The sequence below is a fragment of the Bidens hawaiensis genome, unplaced genomic scaffold (assembly GCF_021521415.1).
Source record: "Bidens hawaiensis isolate Kalapana, Puna unplaced genomic scaffold, B.hawaiensis_p1.1 tig00028513_1, whole genome shotgun sequence".
In the NCBI taxonomy this organism is placed as follows: Eukaryota; Viridiplantae; Streptophyta; class Magnoliopsida; order Asterales; family Asteraceae; genus Bidens; species Bidens hawaiensis.
The window spans coordinates 106,226-125,816 of NW_027494667.1; the positions used below are offsets into that span (position 1 = coordinate 106,226).

General features: G+C 37.0%; 2 protein-coding genes across 2 annotated transcripts; both read left to right on the plus strand.

The window, feature by feature from the left end:
- The first annotated feature begins 364 nt into the window (after positions 1-364).
- LOC143577339 (protein RER1A-like) lies at positions 365-2,606 on the plus strand. Its single transcript, XM_077061194.1, has 3 exons — positions 365-708; positions 1,592-1,772; positions 2,313-2,606. The coding sequence occupies exons 1-3, from the start codon at positions 377-379 to the stop codon at positions 2,367-2,369; spliced, it is 570 nt and encodes a 189-aa protein (XP_076917309.1). The 5' UTR covers positions 365-376; the 3' UTR covers positions 2,370-2,606.
- A 4,487-nt stretch (positions 2,607-7,093) lies between these two features.
- Positions 7,094-8,859, plus strand: LOC143577335 (protein RICE SALT SENSITIVE 3-like). The gene is made up of 7 exons (XM_077061191.1): positions 7,094-7,462; positions 7,557-7,610; positions 7,804-7,938; positions 8,041-8,149; positions 8,236-8,277; positions 8,383-8,439; positions 8,536-8,859. Exons 1-7 carry the CDS (start codon positions 7,317-7,319, stop codon positions 8,857-8,859), a joined length of 867 nt encoding a protein of 288 aa, XP_076917306.1. The 5' UTR covers positions 7,094-7,316.
- Positions 8,860-19,591: the final 10,732 nt, after the last annotated feature.

The following is a 19,591-nucleotide window of genomic DNA, read 5'->3' on the forward strand; positions in this document are numbered from 1 at the left end:
GGTTAACGTTTTGGTCCGAAAGTTTAAAGAAGTTTTGTGTTGCTTGAATTTATTGTTTAAATTTATTATGTTTGTTGACATGTTTTTCCAGAATATGTACATTAACTTATTGTAACTCTTAACTTTTAATATCCAGAATATGTAAATGGTTAACGTTTTGGTCCGAAAGTTTAAAGAAGTTTTGTGTTGCTTGAATTTATTGTTTAAATTTATTATGTTTGTTGACATGTTTTTCCACCCCACTGGCTATAACCTAGTATTCTAATACACCGTTACTTTAAACCCAGTTGAGAACATACGTACATACGGTTAATTAAAAATAAGTAACCACCAGCCATTAAAAGTCAAAACCACCAGTCGATAACAAACAAACACAATGAACGCGGGTGATCCGAAAGTGTCAGCGATCTCGGAATGGACACACAGAGTCTCTCGGCGGTACCAACACATCCTGGACAAGTCAACGCCCCATGTTATCCACCGGTGGATCGGCTTCTCGGTGGTGGTGTTAATCTACGCTCTCCGTGTTTACCTGGTCCAAGGCTTCTACATCGTGACCTACGGCCTCGGAATCTACATCCTGCAACTGCTCCTCGCCTTTCTCTCGCCTCAGGTTGATCCCGAGCTTCAGGACGGCCCTACCTTGCCCACTCGTGGATCGGAAGAGTTTCGCCCCTTTGTTCGTCGCCTTCCAGAGTTTAAGTTCTGGTAATTCAATTATTATTTCTACTACTTTGTGATTTTATTGAAACTTAGATCGTTAGACTGGTTGTCAAGAGTATAACTTGAAATTAGCTAATGTTAGTTTGTTAAGTGGTTGAGTGCTTAATTGATTAGTTACTTGTATCAACTGCTATAAATACCTACCTATGCAATTGTATTAAACTGTAAATTATAGATATAATCATTACTTTAAAATTGAAGCCTTTGTTCTATCATCTATGCATCCTTCAGTGTTGTTCATTTGGTTAAGGTAATGCTGCTTACTAGAGCGGTGTTTCCTCAACCAGGTATGGAACGGGTTTGGTTAAGCCTATTTAAACTTGAACCAGGTGATTAACCATCGGACTGGTGAAATGGTTAAACCGGATTGGATTTACAATTTTTGTTACTCTTTTAGTTTTGTTTTTCGTTCAAAATCTCATTCCATGATTCATTTATTGCTCAAGTCTCTTATTATATTTATTAAAGTTTTAATACTTTATTCAAATTGCAAATTCACACCAAAACATTAAGTATTTTCGTACTTTCTTCTATTATACACATAACTATGGTTCTAATTTTTTTATTGTTTATAACATCATCTGGTTCTTAAATTCAGTACAACCTATCCAACCAGTGACCCGGTAAGGTGACCACTTTGGTTATGAAAACATTGTACTAGAGGTGAAAAATGGGCAGGTCAGGCGAGTTGAGTAACTGCTTGAAACGGTTACAAAAAATTATCATTATAACAATAGTTTAGCAGGTCGTGTGCTTTAAAAGTACAATTTGGTCAATTTTAACCCTTTTGATTCGTTTAACTTGTTTTCTTTTTAGCTTATTTTTATTATATTTAACCATGTGATTTGATAGATATTATTATTTTCAGGTATTCGCTTACAAGGGCCTTCTGTATCGCGTTTATTCTCACATTTTTTAGTATGTTTGATGTGCCTGTATTTTGGCCAATCCTATTATTCTATTGGCTCGTATTATTCGTTTCAACAATGAAGAGGCAGATAATGCACATGATCAAATATCGATACGTTCCCTTCACATTCGGCAAACGGGTACCTCCAAAATCCCTTTTTAAATTTATTTTAGTTTGTAAACAAAAAAAATGCCACCTTTTTTTATCTAGGCCTGTAAACAAACAGGAACAATTAAAAGGACTTTTTTTTTGGGTACATCTTCGTTCGTTAAGAAAATGAGCGTGTTCGTGTTCGTTTATGTTCGTTCGTTATTATTATAAACGAACGGTTCACGAATGTAAACGTACAAACATTACAAAACTAGAAAAGTTGTGAAGGGCTTAAAAAATTTAAATGAATATATAAACGAACGTAGAACAAACTTAAACAAACGTAAACTAACAAATGAATGTAAATGAACATGCATAAATGTTTGAACATAAACATAAATGAACAAACAAGACATGTGCTCATGTTCGTTCGTTTAACTAACTGAACAAAAAGACTTCTTCATCTTTGTTCGTTTATTTATTAAAAAGCGAACATAAACTAACTTACCGTCAAACAGTTCACTGAACGTTAGGTTCGTTTAGATGCCTGTAATTTTATCTAAGCAAGATATGGAAATATCTTTTGCAGAAATACACAGGGAAGAAAGCGGCAACGGTTGATGATGCGGCATCTGGTAGACCTTGAAGCTTTTTGGTGAGTTTACTTGAAATATTAATGCTGAAATTCTTTTGATTTCTCAAATTTTGTTGAGAAAAATGTGACGAAAGTATGAAAAGTGTATTGTTTGCTTTAGTAACCCTTCTTGTAATATTTTGTGGTTCTGTTTTTAAAATTTTGACCTTTGCACGCCAGGGATCACCTTTTTAAAATCAAATATTAATTTCTTTAGGAAATTATTATTAGGTTTTTGCTTTCATATGATATCTGCTTTCTTTTTCTATGATGCATTTATTTATTAACGGGGCAATTTGGGTTATCTTCTGTCTCTAATATGGATAATGCGAACTAGTTGAAAGTAGCTCAAAGTGTATTTTGCAATTATAATACCTCAAAAATCATTTTGGTTAAATATGATAATTTCTGTGATCATATTGGACACGCTACTGGATTATTTGAAAAATAAGGTAATAATTTGGACAAAAGGAATTACATTTTGCCACTTCTAAAAAAAACTAGGTCTGTAAACGAATTAAACGTTTAGTGAAATTGGTTTGTTTGGTGGGAAGTTTGTTCATGTTCGTTTAATTAATAAACGAAGGAATATGAACACTTTTTTTTTTCATTTAGGATGAACATGAACACGGACACACTTGTTCATGCATGTCCGTGAACGTTTGTTTACATCCATTTTGTTTGTCAGTTTATGTATATTTAAGTCTGTTGTCCATTCATTTATCTATATATATATATTTAAATATATTAGGCTGATCACAACTTTTCAAGTTGTGTTCAAGTTTTTAAGCCCAATAGATTGATGTGCAACTTTACTTTTTTTTAGTGTTCGACCGGTTACGTTCGTTCTTTTGTTCATTTGCGTTTATGAACCTCCTTTGTACTATTAGCAAACAAATATACACAAACACGTCTCTACAAGCGAACACGAACACATTCATTCTCTCAATGAATGAACACATACGAGAAAACCTTGTTTTTGTAATTGGTGTACAGTCTCTTGTCTTGTTAAAGTTAAACAAATACACATTCACATGCTATGTTCGTGTTCATTCAGTTCCTTTACAAAGCCTACAAACAACCTAACTCTTTTTTTACAACCGACCCAAAACCAAGAACCAAAGACGGCCTGTTGAGTTGGGTTTTAGCCGAGTTGCAGCTTCTTGGAAAGAGGGGTGATGGCTGTGGACCTTTGGTGTGATGGGATGGGAGTTTGGGACCATGGGAATTTAATTGCAAAGAGGATGATATTATGTGGAATGGAGTGGCACCATTGGAGGTTGATATTACAGTATTGTCTTCTTGTATTGTATAAGTGTCCATAGAAAGGGCAAGAGTTATTATTGGTGTGGTGGGGAGAGAGAGACCATGCCATATGGGCTATGCCTTCTAGTTTGATATCTACTAGTCATACTTTCCTTATCTCCTTCCCTTTTGCCAACTTCCCCACATTTACATTCAAAATATTCATTTTTATTTTTTTGAAATCTCAATAAGATTCTCCCATAATAGTTTACATTGGTTTTACATTAGTTTTAAGATTGTCATTACTAATATTGCTGCATTCTAACATCTTTGGTGACTTTGGTATGGCGTTAATTTTTGTTAAAAACATGATACTCGAATTGAATATGACGAAGGCAAAGGACTTTTGATAAAAATAATATAGAACTTTTATGGTTAGGAGTTTTGAGGTTCTCTTTAGCGTGACAAGCACCTAATTGCTTTACTAGCATGACAACCTTGAGTCGGTGTGAATGTGTGATCCGTTTCATAACAGTTCTATAGTTTGATAAACTTGGTGAACTCGAGTGAGTTTTAACCGGTTATGAAATTGACGACTCTTAAGTCACTTGATAATATCATCGACCCTTGTGAGAATCTTTTTTAGTGATATATATGTGTTAAAATCTTGACCGACCTCTGTAAAATTTTGACACCGACCCCTGTGGAATTTCAAGAACGAAAAAAAGACCATGTGAAAATTCGAGAACGACCCCCATGAAATTTCTAGACCGGCCATAATAAAAAATAAATCTACAAATTTACATTTTTAGTTATATAATAAATGTATATAAATAAATTTAAGCCCAAATACCCAATCAATATATTCGTAAGTTTTAAGTTCAAGCCCAAAATTCTCAACCTAATATGCATTTAACTTATTTAAAAAGGTTACAATGGCGCAATTAACTTATTAGGTGAGTTCAACGAGTTATAAGAGCTTTAATCTTCAAAGAAAATGTTTTGACTTTCTACATACATTGGTTTACTCACCAACTTCATTTATATTGGTTTATCGTTTATTGAGGCTAGCTCTCGTATTACCCGTCGCAACTAGAAACGATGAAAATACTTTTATGTGAAGTCTGATTTGCGTAATCAGATGGGTGATGAGAATTTAAACGATAGTTATATTTGTTTTATTGAAAAAGACATGTGTACTATATGATGTTTTTGTTAAGTTTCAAAAGATGAAAACTCGTAATGAACAATTTTAGACATATGACATTTTATTTATACATTTCTAATGAAGTTTCACCTATTTTTTTTGTTTGATTATCTTTTTTCTATGTTACTCAAGCCGACCCGATTCTAGCTTATCGGAGGGGCCCAACCAGACAAAAAAAATTATATACCAATTACTTGACATGACCGGCCGAACCGGATCGGAAAAAAATTATGTAGCTATGGTCAACTGAATACCGACTAAAAAGTTTTCCGACCCCTGTAAGAAAATTTCATGGAGCCGCCACTGGATAATATAAAAATATAAAATACATGTCAAGTGGTTGTGGTATAGTGATAAAAATATAGAAAATCTGATACCTGATATATACGAGTCGTATACCACCATACGAGTCGTATAGACCAGAAAAGTAATTAAAAATCTCTGGTCAAAGTACATCCTGACATGCTGTATATACGAGTCGTATAGACCCTATACAGCTCGTATAGGTCACACGAGTTACGTAGGCTATACGAGCTGGAAAATCTATACGGCTCATATAGGCTCTATACGGCTTGTATAGACTGCAAAACGCTGTTACACTAACACGTTCGTACATATGTCAATAAGTTAGGGCTATACGACTCGTATAGCCTTATTCCCACACCATGAGGCTGATGTATGCATAGCATGACCCTATTATTATCATCACCTTTATAATTTACAGAAAAGTTTAAGAAGCATTTCAACCATTTCTCTAAACAAGGCACTCAAAACAAACTTATAACTTATTTATTTATTTGTGATTTAAAGTGGAAAAAAGATAAACCATCATGAAAAAATAATTAAAAAATAGTTTTTTTTTTAATTGAATAGAATGAGAAATCAAATGTAGAAGATTTAAAAAGGCTTTTAACTGAATTATAGGATGGTCCAACTCGGAGTATGTGGATCACCTATTTACGGGATGCTGTGTGGCTTCGATGGTGTGGCAGGATATTAGCAAGTGGCGTGGTATTCATCCTATTTATGTGTTTTCAATAGGTGATCTACTTAATATGCAAAAGCACATTCCGAGCCATGCAACCAAGATAAAAATGGTGCAATTGATAGTTCTGGTCACTTGTTAGAGTATATGGCGAGCTAATGATAATTTCTTATTCTCAGATATTCCCATCAGGATTAAAACCATCATTGGCGAGATCAAGTCAATGACGTTTCTTTGGATAAAAAATCGTTCAAAGAGCTTCATACTTGATTGGTATAAGTGAAGAATATTTGACATATAGTATGTTTTTTTTGTGGTTATAGTTTTTTCCGCTCGCTATAGCTACTTGGTAACGGGTTGGTTGGGTTTTTTAATGAAATTCACCGATCGAAAAAAAAAACTGAATATATTATAGGAATAAGGATTAAGATTCCAATGTAATTGCATGTCACATTTTGTAGATTTCAAAGAATGTATAATTCTAGTTACATATATGCCAATATTATAATAACACACCAGAGATAAAAACATAAGATATTTTAAAATGTATATACTAAAAAAAAGAAGAAGCTTAAAATGCATTTCGTATAGACATGCATGCTTTGACACGATGCTAAGATGAATACATACACAATACACGTCTTTAGATCAAATTCTTATAGAGAATGTACGTACACTTTATAGTTTACGTACTCTATTCGAATCGTACACTTTATACATGCTATGTGGGCATTATTGCTATTTTTTATTAAGCATTATGTTCCTTGTCAATATTTATGATTCGTATCTAGCTTTTAGGACCACTGTTCCTCTTCTCGATCCATATCAGCTGGCATAGGGTTACTTTCAAACACAGACCCATATCATCTTTCTTAATTTCTTCCCCTTGAAAGAAAATACACACTCTTATCTATTTATGGTGCTTCCTAAATATCTCCAAAAATCATGTTTTTCTTTATAAACACTAAAACAATCATTGATATAACTATAAAAAAATATATCTATAAATTCAAACCTAATATAAGATTCTCATTCTCCACATATAACTAAAATGAACCATAGATCATCTTTCTTTCTTCCACTTAAAGATGCTTGCTAAATATCTCCAAAAGTTGACATGAATCATGGTTTTTTTCTGAATTGAACTGAACCGATCGAACATGACAAACAAACCTAGAAACACACGCACACAAGATTGGGCACTTGGGCCTATCGATCATGTGGACGCGTGAATACATAGCAATTGTATTGCACGCTCATCACCAACGAACGAAAAGCTCTTTTCAACTTCATTAATCTTGTCCATAACAGCAACAAACACACTAGCTACAGTTGTATTCTCCCAACTTGTGAGGACCTTAGGCTCCCCTAAAATAAGACAAAAGGGACCCCTCGTGTTTTCGAAAATCTAGCACTCATTATATCCCATTGATGTCAACAACCTCTCATTTCCTCTCCACAACGTTGTCACTACACAAAATCATCCGAATCATCATTTCATGTGTGTTTCTATGCACACACAATGGAAGGGCTTCCTATGTTAACTTGTCTCATACAACATACCTTAAAAACCCTTTGCACTTGTTCTTCATCCGAAGATAACTCTTCTAACAAATGGGTTTACTCGGTTTTCTGGCGGATCTTGCCTAGGATTTACCCTCCTCCCAAGTAACACAAACCTTAATCTTACAAACATGTTTTGTTTATATATTTAATGCTCTCTATGTGTTGTAATGGATCAAGTGGTGTTGTTTGGATGTAGGTGGGATGTTGAAGGAGGTGTTCTTGATCGAGCCAAAGGAAACAAGCGAAACTGGTACTGAATCTTTTTCAATTATTATTTACTAGGTTTGTGTTTTACAACTCACACAATAGAACACAAACCCAACAAATAATAATAATAATAATTATATTAATCGCAATTACATATAACTATTAGCGCCCAGTGCTAGTGAAAACAAATACATTTTCAGCAATATTTTCAACGCCATTTTGATTCGGGATTGTAGGATTCTTGTTTGGGAAGACGGGTACTGTGATATTGATGAATGCGAGAGAGTCGCGAATGATGGATCCTCCAACGGTGGATTTGGAGCGGATATCTTTTTTAAATTGTCTCATGAGGTTTATAATTATGGTGAAGGGTAAGAACTAAGAATAAACATATATGAATTATGATCACATATGGTTTTGGAGTAAAAAATTAATATATACATATGGAGATTTAGTGAGGTTTTATGGTGAAGATTGATAGGGAAAATAGCTTCAGATAATAGTCACAAATGGGTGTTTAAAGATGGTTTAAATGAGCATGATCCTAGCTTTATTTCTTCATGGAATGCATCTGTTGATCCTGTAAGCAAATATAAACCTATAACTCATAACATCTTATACTTTGTTTTAGTTTAAATATTGTTATGTTAATAATTATGTTTAAACAGCAACCGAAGGCTTGGGAATTTCATTTCAACTCCGGGATTAAGGTTAGCAAAGTAGTTCCCTTAATGTGCGTGATTCGGTCTAAACTGACCATAACTTTTTTACCATAAATAATAAAATAATTCAAGATGTATTTTCATATGTAACAGACAATTGCACTCATATCTACAAGAGAAGGCATTATCCAACTAGGCTCTTTTGATAAGGTTGTGTTATGGTACAAATTTTAATTCACAATATGCAAGTCATAGGTTTTTACTTTGCTATCATGCCAATGTAGAAATTATAATGCATGTTCACAGGTTCTGGAAGATATGAATTTGGTACTAAACATCCAGAGGAAATTCAACTACTTACGTACCGTTCCGGGGTTATTCTCTATTCAAAGACCATTATCTACCGCACAACATCCGTGCAACCTATTAAAGCACAAAAGTATTAAGGGGTCGGATGAAGCCCGACAACTAATTGGGCCTAAAGTCAGCATCCATGGTGGAGAAAACCAACCTTACAAGGGCCCGATTTGGTCATTTGGTCCGGGTTACATAAACCAAGAAAGTGTGCATCACGGCCGTGCAGCTATGGATCTCATGTGTCTGGTAATGGAATCGGTCTTTAAGGGATAACGTATCTAGGGTCGAAGATCCGGATCAAGAACCAGAGAAGAAGCCCATTTGCTTTAGCCCAAATCCAGAGTTTGTCATGGAATTAGGGTTTGGGCCCAAGAGGGTAGCACAAGAAAATGATGTAAAATCTCAATTGAATTAATAAGGACAATATTTGCATTTATTTGGGTGTTACTGTTATTGCTTTTATATAATTTTCATTGTATTATAAAAAACTTTAATTATAACGAGTTACTCGTATAACACAAACCATAGATATCCAGATTCGTTGGATCCCACTAATTGTAATGCCTGCAATTTGATCGGGGATGAAGCGTGTGAAGATAACGACCCATTTTAAAACAAATTGCATGCATGGTAGTTTTAAACAAGAAGTTAATCTCATGTGATAATTATGATTGATGACGGGGGTAGCCTAAAGTATGGTAAAATGACTCTCACACATTAACGCTAAAAAGGTTAGAAGGTTATAAGGTTCCTTTTTCCGCCCAATTAAGGAGAACAAGAACAAGTACGTGAACAGTAAAAGCATGAACAGTAACACATCACATCACTGTTCACATCATCTCTCAGCCGTAAAAAAGGGGATATGCTCAGAAAAGTATATTATTATATATTATCAATCATAGGTCAATAACCTCCCGCGCATAAAAGGGTAAGCCCTCTACCACAAACAGGAGATTCACTAGTTTACCCATCGGACAAAAGGCTTACATTCCTTACTCTATATAAAGAATGTAAACTCAGTCATTAGTACACCAGATCTGGGAGATAACACATACTCTCTGATCTTCTCTTCTTCCTTGAGAAACTTTCACTTTGCATGTTTCTTTCTTACTTCAAATACATCATAGCTTCACTAATAACTTACATCCAAAAACCGGCTCCAACATCTCGGTCTTGGATCCTTAGTGAACAATAACAATAACAACTAAACTAGTGAACCTCTCTCTACGTTTTGCAAACGTAGAGGGACACGGCGACCTGCGTTAGGTTAACTGGAACCCTTGAAGTCTGTTAGCCTAACCAGTCCATTCACTATCATTGGTCTTATAATTGTTGTAGCAACTAGTTGGCGCCCACCGTGGGGCTACACCGCTTACTTTATCTTAAAGACCAGTAGTGTAGCTCCATCTTCATCAAAATCATCATGTCGGAAAGTGAATCTCCCGAGGAAGTTGACCAAGTGTCAAGAACGGCGACACCAAATGCTAGCCAGCAAACTCCGGCTGCGACCACGCCTCTTTCCACTCCGGGAAGTACTCCGACGAGACCTTCGTTCCTCGAGTTTTCACCTTTCCGAACTCCAACCCTTTCACGATCCAGAGTTCCTTCTCCTCACATAGGAACCTCAAACATCCCGGAGTGAGTCGACTTGACACCAGAAGGGGTATCACGACATTTCTTACAACTAAGATCTCTTCTTAACCAACACGTGAGCCAAGAAAGAGAAAAAGGGATACAATTTAGGCTGAATTACGACGATCCAGAAGCCTCACTGTCACTCAGACGTCCGCCTTCCCCTTTGACCAGCTCACGACAAGCTGCTTCTCATTTGGAAGCTAGCCCAAGCGTAACTTCCCAACCTTTTAACCCAGCTCCTTATACCTATGGGAGGCCAAACCCAACGGCCTTCCCCTTGTTCACTTCACAACCCCTTGGGCATGAAACCACTCTTGAACAAATATGGCAGTCACCAGCTTCAAGTGTTCCTCCTCCAACGGCCACTATATGGGAGCAGGCCATGTCGGTCTTGCCCTTGGCTCGGAGTGCAGCAATAAGCACCCCCATGGGAACAAACAAACAACAGCAACTACTGAAAGCCTTCAAGTTTTTAACCTCATGCCTCAAATGATGGCTCAAATGATGGCACACTTTCCTTGGACCCAGCTCATCAACCAAACGCTGAGCACTCACCAAGGAACAACAAGTCATAATTTCGCTACAAGGCAAGAATAAGACATTGCAAATCCCTACAAGCCCGGTAACCTATCTTGTTTCTCTCAACAAATCGCCGATTATGACTTTCAAATGAAAATCAAGATGCCATCCCATATATAAACATATGATGGGACCGAGGATCCTGAAGACCACCTCCAGATCTTCACCGATGCTGCCAGAATTGAAAAGTGGTCCCACGCTGAATGTTGTTTAATGTTCATGCAAACACTTGTCGGGTCAGCCAGGATATGGTTCAACGACCTTCCTGCCCAAAGCGTTCGAAGCTTTGATGATCTGAGCAAATGATTCTTGGCCAAATTTTCACAAAAAAGGAGGTACGTCAAGGATGCCACGGTAATTTTTCAGATAAAACAAAAAGATGATGGAAACCTTCGAGAATTCATCGAAAGATATAAGAAGGAAGGGCTGACATATGTGGGGGCCGACGAAAAAATGAGGGTGGCAGGCTTCATGAACGCCATCACCTCCAAATACGTCACAAAGGACTTTAACAAGTGCCTGCCCAAAATCCTTGAAGAAGCTCTCGAACGAGCTGAGGCTTATATCAGAGGAGAAGAGGCCGTTGATTTCAAAGAACAAATAAAAAGAGCTCCTAGTTGGCGAGGCAACAGCCCCAACCGAAAGAAAGGGAACTTCAGTCCCTATGATAGACATCCAAGGAGCCCAGATCAACGAAGGCCTGAAGGTCGGAACCCTTCAAGCAGGGAAAAGACTGTGAACTTCACAGCCTTAACCAAAACCCCTCAGGAGATCCTTGCCACCGAAGAAGTGAAACACAACTTCCAACCTCCTCGACCCTTGCCTTTGAGCATGAAAAACGAAAGCTCCCCCCAGTTTTGTGAGTTCCACGAAGAAAAAGGTTACCACACCAACGATTGCTTTCAACTCAAGAGAAGAATTGAGGAAGCCGTTAAGTCTGGAGAATTGGCCCATTTGGTAAAAGGGGTCAAGGACAAGATGGCTGAACGAAAAAGCAAAGAAGTGAATATGGTGAATATAGACCAAGGTGTTCCCCACAAACGACAACGCTTGGAGGCTTGGGAGCTTTAATGCGTCTGCTTCCCGCCACCTCCAGGTGACTTACTCTCAAACCCTTTGGTGGTAGAAGCGAACGTGGGAACAATCAAAACAAACAAAGCCTACATTAACACAGGGACAACCACAGAGATCATGTCTGAAAGGTTCTTCAACCGACTGAGTAAGGAAGAACGCTCAAGGCTTCAACCCTCCGGGTCATCTATAAAAGGTATCGCCGATATACCCTTGAAGCCTTTGGGTCAACTAACCCTTGATGTCTGTTTTAGTGAAGGCAATATGAAGAAAACCAAACCACTCACTTTTGTGGTTATCAGCATACCTTCCAACTATGATGTAATCATAATAAGGCCAGGACAATATGCGTTCAAAATGGCTGTCTGGGTTGGTCAAGGTGCCGTAAAGTTTCCCACCGACAGGGGAATTGCAACCCTTCAACCTACCCAAGAAGTTTACATGGTTGAAGGGGAAAGTTCAAAAAATGAAGACGAGGAACAAGGCTTGATCATAAACCCCAAGTATCCTTAACAAAAGGTACGGGTAAACACAAGCCTTCCAAAGAAACTCTCACACCTTGAAAAGCTTCTGATACACTATAGTGATGTCTTTGCTTGTTGCCCGGAAGACATGACGGGCATCCCTCGAAGCATTGTAGAGCATGAGCTAAAAATTCCCCTCGATGTCAAGCTTGTTGTCCAAAAGAAACGGAGCCTAGCTCTTGAACGAAGCTTGGCAGCATGCCAAGAAGTCGAAAAGCTTGCCCTAGCTGGGATCCTACGTGAGGTCAAATATCAATCTTGGGTGGCTAATCCAGTCATGGTTCGAAAGCCTGACAAGTCTTGGAGGATGTGCATCGACTTCAAAGAATTGAACAAAGCATGCCCGAAAGATTGCTATCCCTTTCCCGAGATGGACCTCAAGGTTGACTCTTTAACCGGCCATCCTTTTAAGTGTTTTCTCGACGCTTACAAGGGTTATCATCAAATTCTTATGAAAGTGGAAGATGAAGAAAAAACTGCATTCCACACGGACAAGGGTATTTTTTGATGTCTTTTGGCCTACGAAATGCCGGAGCAACCTATCAACGTTTGATTGACAAAGCATATGCCAGAAAAATTAGCAAAAACCTGGAAGCTTATGTCGATGATCTGGTAATCAAAAGCAAGACCGAGCATCAAATTCTTAATGACACACAAGAAACCTTCCAAAACCTGAGGAAGATCAACATGAAACTCAATCCCGAAAAATTTTCATTCGGGTTCGAAGAAGGCAAGTTTTTGGGACACATCGTGGGGAAACAAAGCATAAAAGCCAATCCCAACAAAGTCAGGGCTGTTCTTGAAACTAAATCTCCACAAAGCAAAAAAGAAGTAGAAAGTATGAATGGAAGGCTTGCAGCCTTGAAACGTTTCACCTCCAAGCTCGCTGAGAAATCCCTAACCTTCTTCAAAACACCAAAGGGCTGCACCAATAAAAAATACTTAAGGTGGACGGAAGAAGCGGAAGAAGACTTTAATCAAATGAAGCAACACTTGACTTCACTTCCAGCTATTGCAGATCCCGAAACAGGAGAACCGATCTCTGTCTATCTCTCAGTAGCTGAAGAAGCATTAAGCGCGGTCCTAACCATCGAACGAAATAAAGTTCAGGTACCCGTTTATTTCTTTAGTAAAACGTTAAAACTGGCAGAGATCAAATATCCCCCTTTGTAAAAACTTTCTCTGGCTTTAATTCAAACTACCAGAAGGCTTCGAAGGTACTTTCAAGCACACCCTATACAAGTGGTCACTGACCAACCCATTAAGAGTGTGCTTGAAAAACTAGAAAATTCAGGCCGATTGGCCAAATAGGCTGTGGATCTAGGTGAACATAACATTACCTATGTCCAAAGAAAAGCTGTCAAAGCCCAAGTCTTGGCGGATTTAATTGTAGAAATTCCGAAGCAAGTCATTCCTGAAATACATACAACTGCCATTGAACCTTCTGACCCTGAAGCCTGGAAGCTTTTTACCGATGGAGCTTCCAGCATCGAAGGGTCAGGAACTGGGCTCATTTTAATCAACCCCGAAGGGTTAGAATTTACTTATGCTCTCCGACTTGAATTTCAGACCACCAAAAACAAAGCTAAATATGAAGCATTGATCGCTGGTCTGAAAATTGCCAAAGAGATAAAGATCCAAAAGCTACAAGTCTTCACATACTCGTTGCTTATTTCAAGTCAAGTCAATGATAGCTATGTAGCAAAAGAGCCCAACATGAAGAATTATCGTGATAACGCAAAGGAATTGATGAACACGTTTTAAGAATGCACCATCAAACAAGTCACAAGGTCACAAAACAAAAGATCCGATGCCCTGAGAAAACTGGCATCCCTCACATTTGCGCACCTCACCAAGAAAGTATTGGTAGAAGTGTTGAAAACTCCTTCAATTCAAGAATTGGAGGTTTAATATGTAATCATTGAAGAAGGTCCTAATTGGATGACTCTCATAGAAAAGTTCCTAAAAAATGGTGAGTTACCTCTGGACCAGATAGAGGCTGAAAGGATTTGAATCATGTCCCGACAGTATGTGTTGCAAGGAGAAACCCTTTATAAAAAAGCATACCTTGCACCCCTACTAAGATGTGTGGGCCCTGAACAAAGTCAATATCTGATCAAAGAGGTTCACGAGGGGATATGTGGAGCTCATTTTGGGCCAAGAACGGTGGTTGCAAATTTGATGAACCTCGGATACTTCTGGCCCACGATGCACCGAGATGCAATAGAACAACTCAAGAAATGTGAAGCTTGTCAAATTCATGCACCTGTTCCCAAAAGCCCTAAACACGATCTAGTCACCATCTCCTCGGCTTGGTCATTCCACAAGTGGGGAATGTATATCGTTGGTCCATTCCCACCAGCCAAGGGTGGGGTAAAATTTTTGTTAGTAGCCGTTGACTATTTCACCAAGTGGCCTGAAGTCAAACCACTTGCAAAAATAACTGGCAAACAATTCATCGACTTTGTATGGGAAAGCATCATTTGTCGCTATAGGGTGCCAGGAGTGTTGGTCACGGATAATGGGAAACAATTTGCTGAGAAGCCTTTTAGCACATGGTGCAAAGAATTCAGAATCACCCAAGTGTTCAGCTCAGTTGCATACCCACAATCCAATGGTCAAGTTGAAAGAACAAACAGAACCATTATGGAAGGAATCAAAGCAAGGCTGGGAAGACATAACAACAATTGGCTTGAAGAACTTCCAAATGTTCTATGGGCAATAAGAACGACCGAAAAAACAAGTCACAAACGAATACCTTACAGCTTAGTGTTCGGATCGGAAGCCGTAATCCCAGCAGAAGTCGGAGTTGTGACTCAAAGAACACTCAACATGGATCTCGAATCAAACAAAAACGAGACCATGTTGAATTTGCAACTCCTTGAAGAAATTCGAGACCAAGCCGTAGTACAAGAGGCTAAGTACAAGCAAAAAATGGAAGCTTATTACAATGCAAGAGTGAAACATGAACGTTTCAGGCCAGGAGATATTGTACTCCGAAACAAAGAGGCCAGCAAGAAAGAAAACCAAGGAAAACTCGGCCCAAAGTGGGAAGGACCATATACAATCCTTGAAGCTCACAAGGGTGGTAACCTACAAACTGGCCGACACAGAAGGCAAAAAGCTTCCAAGACACTAGAACGGAAAAACCCTTAAAAGGTTCCATGCCTAGTCAAGATCTTAAAATGTATTTCAAGAGATGTATAACTCTTCTTTTTGTAAAAACCTATTGAATGAATGATGAAGTCTTTATCATAACTTGTCTTTACTATCCTATAATCAGGTTGAGAACTTAGCAAGAAACTCCATGGCAAGGGCCATGTAAGGGGATGATCTCCCAGGCCACATCGCTCAATAGGTTCAAGGGTTAAGTGAACCTATATAAGGGGTGAGTTCCTATATCAATCCAACTCCATGAGACTTAGAAAATCTTTCAATCCAACCCCATTTCGATGTTCGGGAAATTTTATCGTTTTTTTTTCTCGAGTTAATCAAATTATTATATTATTAGTTAATTAATTATATAAAACATATTTATAACTTTCATATCTTTGGCAAAATATACCTAAACTTAAACATTTACCCAAATGTGTTTCCGTCTTTAATCTCCAAGGACTGAAATGCAATTATTATTATTATTATTATTATTATTATTATTATTATTATTATTATTATTATACCCATCAACAATCTGGATACCCAAACCCGATACCCAAATTTCGTGATACCGATTACACTTAGAATTTCTTGGACCTAAATTCTCGTCTCAAATATAGAAATTGAATCAAAATATATATTATTCCTTCCTTAATCGGCCTAACCAACAACCTAATTAAATTAACTTGATCTCTATGATTCGTCATGCTAATTTTAACCTAGCCGACCCTATGTAATCTTGTTATACATGCTAGCGTTGATAATAATTCAATTAGACTTGCAGATATGCTCCTCTAACCCTCGCCGTCGAAACCCCATTGGTTAATTTGGTTAATTCACTCTATACATACCCGCCCGTAATCGTCTTTAGCCGGCCGTTCTTCGATCCGTTTAACCAGTAAATAAGCATCGTATCAGGTAATTGTTTCATGTAATAAGTTTGTATTTGGCCTGTTAATCATAGCTCTAAATCAATATAACCAAACGTTAATCGATTGAGCGATTTACGGAATTAGGGTTCTTGGTTTAATCTTGTAAACTGGTCTTTTTGTTTATACTATTTTGTTTATGAGTTTATCAACAAACTAACAGCCTGCAACAGTTGGTTTGGCTATTGGGTTTGTTCTTGGGATTGGCTGCCGGCGCGGGTTCGAATCCCGGCAGCCTGTTTTTGTTCGTTTTTTTATATTAAACCCTTAAATCTCATATATTAATATAGTTTATCCTACAAATAATAATATTATATATTACAAATATTATTAATGCAATAACTAATCAATGTTTTTATAAAACTGACATGTTAACTAATCATGTTTCCGAACTTTGGGTTAAAACCATATATATATACACATACACTTTAGTTATTAAAATTTGTTAAATGTTTTAATTTATTTAAAAAGGAGTTTAACTTAATATTCATATATCATGTAAATTCACGTATTAAAATTATAGTCTAAGTATTTTATAAAAAGATCATATTTTATATAAATATTATTATATATTATTGATTATTTATTATATATTATTTACAATATGTATTTAAAAGAAATCTTTATTAAATAATAAAAAATACATATAAATACACCAAACGTATTTATAGTTTTAAACATTTAAAACAAACCTCTTTATATAAGCTATAAAGTTTTATAAATAATTATTTTAAGCATTTTTGTGTATTTGAGTCATGTCCTTTACGATAAAGCTTTTATAATAAATAAATAAATAGCATTTGTAAGTTTTCACTCAATTATCAAATTTCAAACCTTTATTTAGTTTTAGACTCTTTATCCAATTCGTATTTATTCCACGACTATTGTTACTTAGGATTTCTTGTCGATAACTTCCGAAGAGCGTAACTCGTGTTTACTACCGTTCTTACCGCATTCGTTTATCTTTTGCTTATTGCTAAGGTGAGTACCACATTCCCCTATTTTACTTTTTTTTCACGTTTTGGGGACATATGCGTAAATAATATTTCTTATACATACTTATACTCAAAACTGCAACTTTGTCTTATGTGTTAACAACTTATACCTTACTTGTTTATGTGCTTGTTTGCTTTGTATGCTTTCGCATTCGGAGAGGTCCAACATATTCTCAGTCTAGTATGATCATACGCCAGTCGTTATAGCCTTTGTGCTTCTCGACATCTCAGTTATACTTGCTCATTTGGTTAATTTGTTATTCTCATATGACTTGTTGCAAATGCTTATTTTTTTTATACTATACTATATGTACACTTAAACTGGTGTGTTGATCACTAAACCTTGTGTTGACAAAACTACTTTATTTTCAACGCATATGCAGGTTATCGTGTGATGTGATTATCAAGATTGTTTGAAGCAACTTAGGATGCATGTTAGAGAAAAGATACAAGAACTTAATTTTGGATATTTAATGTAATTGTTTATTTATAAATTTGATGTACATGAATATTTGTTTGAAATTATTAAATAGATATTAAAAGTTTTAATGTTGCATGATAATAACCTTGAGAGCTGTGACAATCAGTTCGCGCCCCGGCATTTCCGCCTTAGGTTGGGGTGTGACAGATTTGTATCAGAGCCGAAGGTTTACGATAGTTCGTTAGAAATTGTCTTAGACACATGTTTAGTAGCCCCATACGTGCCTATCTGTTTACCTTTATGTGTTCAAATTAAATTGTTTACAGCTTTCTTAGATAATTATTTATTTATTATATATTGTATTGTCATGCACACACACACACACTCTGAGGCTATGCATCAACATTCAAAGAAAACTTTTCGAAATTAGATTGCTTTTATTTACTGGAAATTCCTTAAGAATTCCCACCTGTTATTTTCACTCGTTCACCTTAGGGCTAGGTTGTAAGGCCCGTTACCGGTGCCCTACATTTGGTGTTGGATTTACTCATAAACGGAGTTCTAAATATCAGAGTTAATTAAAACATTCGTGGAACATTAAAACTTCAACCATAATATGTTACATAACCTTCAAATCTTGCCTTATAAAACATTCATAGTCAATTAAATAAAACATAGTCTTTAAAGCATCACAACATTTCTTCGAGATGCCAGTATCTTGGATTCCACGCCATGTGTCTTCAATCATGCTAGCTGCCTCAACCTATTTTCCTGCGTGCATACTAAAAGTCAGCTACGCTGAGTGAGTTCTAGTTATTCACATAACTTACTTTACATACACATACACGTGCCCGTAGGTACGCATTACATACTTAACCTGTCCATCAATCTTTCATACACATACATATCTAACCTTACGTTATAAAGAGCATTCACCCTACATACCTCGGATATTATTAGGGTCCGGTACCCTCCATCCTCGGATATTATTAGGGTCCGGTGCCCTCCATCCTGGATATTATTAGGGTCCGGTACCCTTCATCCTCGGATATTATTAGGGTTCGGTACCCTTCATCCTCGGATATTATTAGGGTCCGGTACCCTTCATCCTCAGATATTATTAGGGTCCGGTACCCTTTCTTCCATACCTTTTAACATACTTTTTTATATAAATAATCGTAAGTTTCATACATACATCATTCATTCTTCATCTAACAACATACATATAACATCAACCATTTCCTGGCAATACATGCAATTCCGAAGATCGTTCATGTATCGACAAGAAACCATTCATACATTTCACATAATACATATATGGCATACACTTATCACTTAGGATAAGTGTATTAACTAATCACATCGAGTATGCACACAACCCCGAAAACATAACAAGGAATGGGGCTAGAAACTCACCTGAAGTCGGTTACGTTCGCCGTTAATAGTTATTCCCTTCTTTAGCTGTGCGCGACTAACTGTATAACAATTACTCGTATCAATTAATTATCACTACTTATATCGTCTATCTAGTCTTAATTATTACCCTCAACGAACGGGGGTCCGGGGGCAGCGCCCCTGGCAGCGGGGTCTAGGGGCGGCAGCCCCTAGCAGGGTCCAAGGGGCAGAGCCCCTGTTCACTTGAAAGTTCAAGGACTTCTTTGTAATTAAATCATTCTTTTTCTAAGTTTAGGGACC

Coding starts and splice junctions, on each gene's coding strand:
- LOC143577335 (XM_077061191.1), top strand. CDS start 7,317: ATGGAAGGGCTTCCTATGTTAACTTGTCTCATACAACATACCTTAAAA. Junction 7,611..7,803: donor AAAGGAAACAAGCGAAACTG/GTACTGAATCTT, acceptor TCGGGATTGTAG/GATTCTTGTTTGGGAAGACG. Junction 7,939..8,040: donor GTTTATAATTATGGTGAAGG/GTAAGAACTAAG, acceptor TTTATGGTGAAG/ATTGATAGGGAAAATAGCTT.
- LOC143577339 (XM_077061194.1), top strand. CDS start 377: ATGAACGCGGGTGATCCGAAAGTGTCAGCGATCTCGGAATGGACACAC. Junction 709..1,591: donor CTTCCAGAGTTTAAGTTCTG/GTAATTCAATTA, acceptor TATTATTTTCAG/GTATTCGCTTACAAGGGCCT. Junction 1,773..2,312: donor CCTTCACATTCGGCAAACGG/GTACCTCCAAAA, acceptor TATCTTTTGCAG/AAATACACAGGGAAGAAAGC.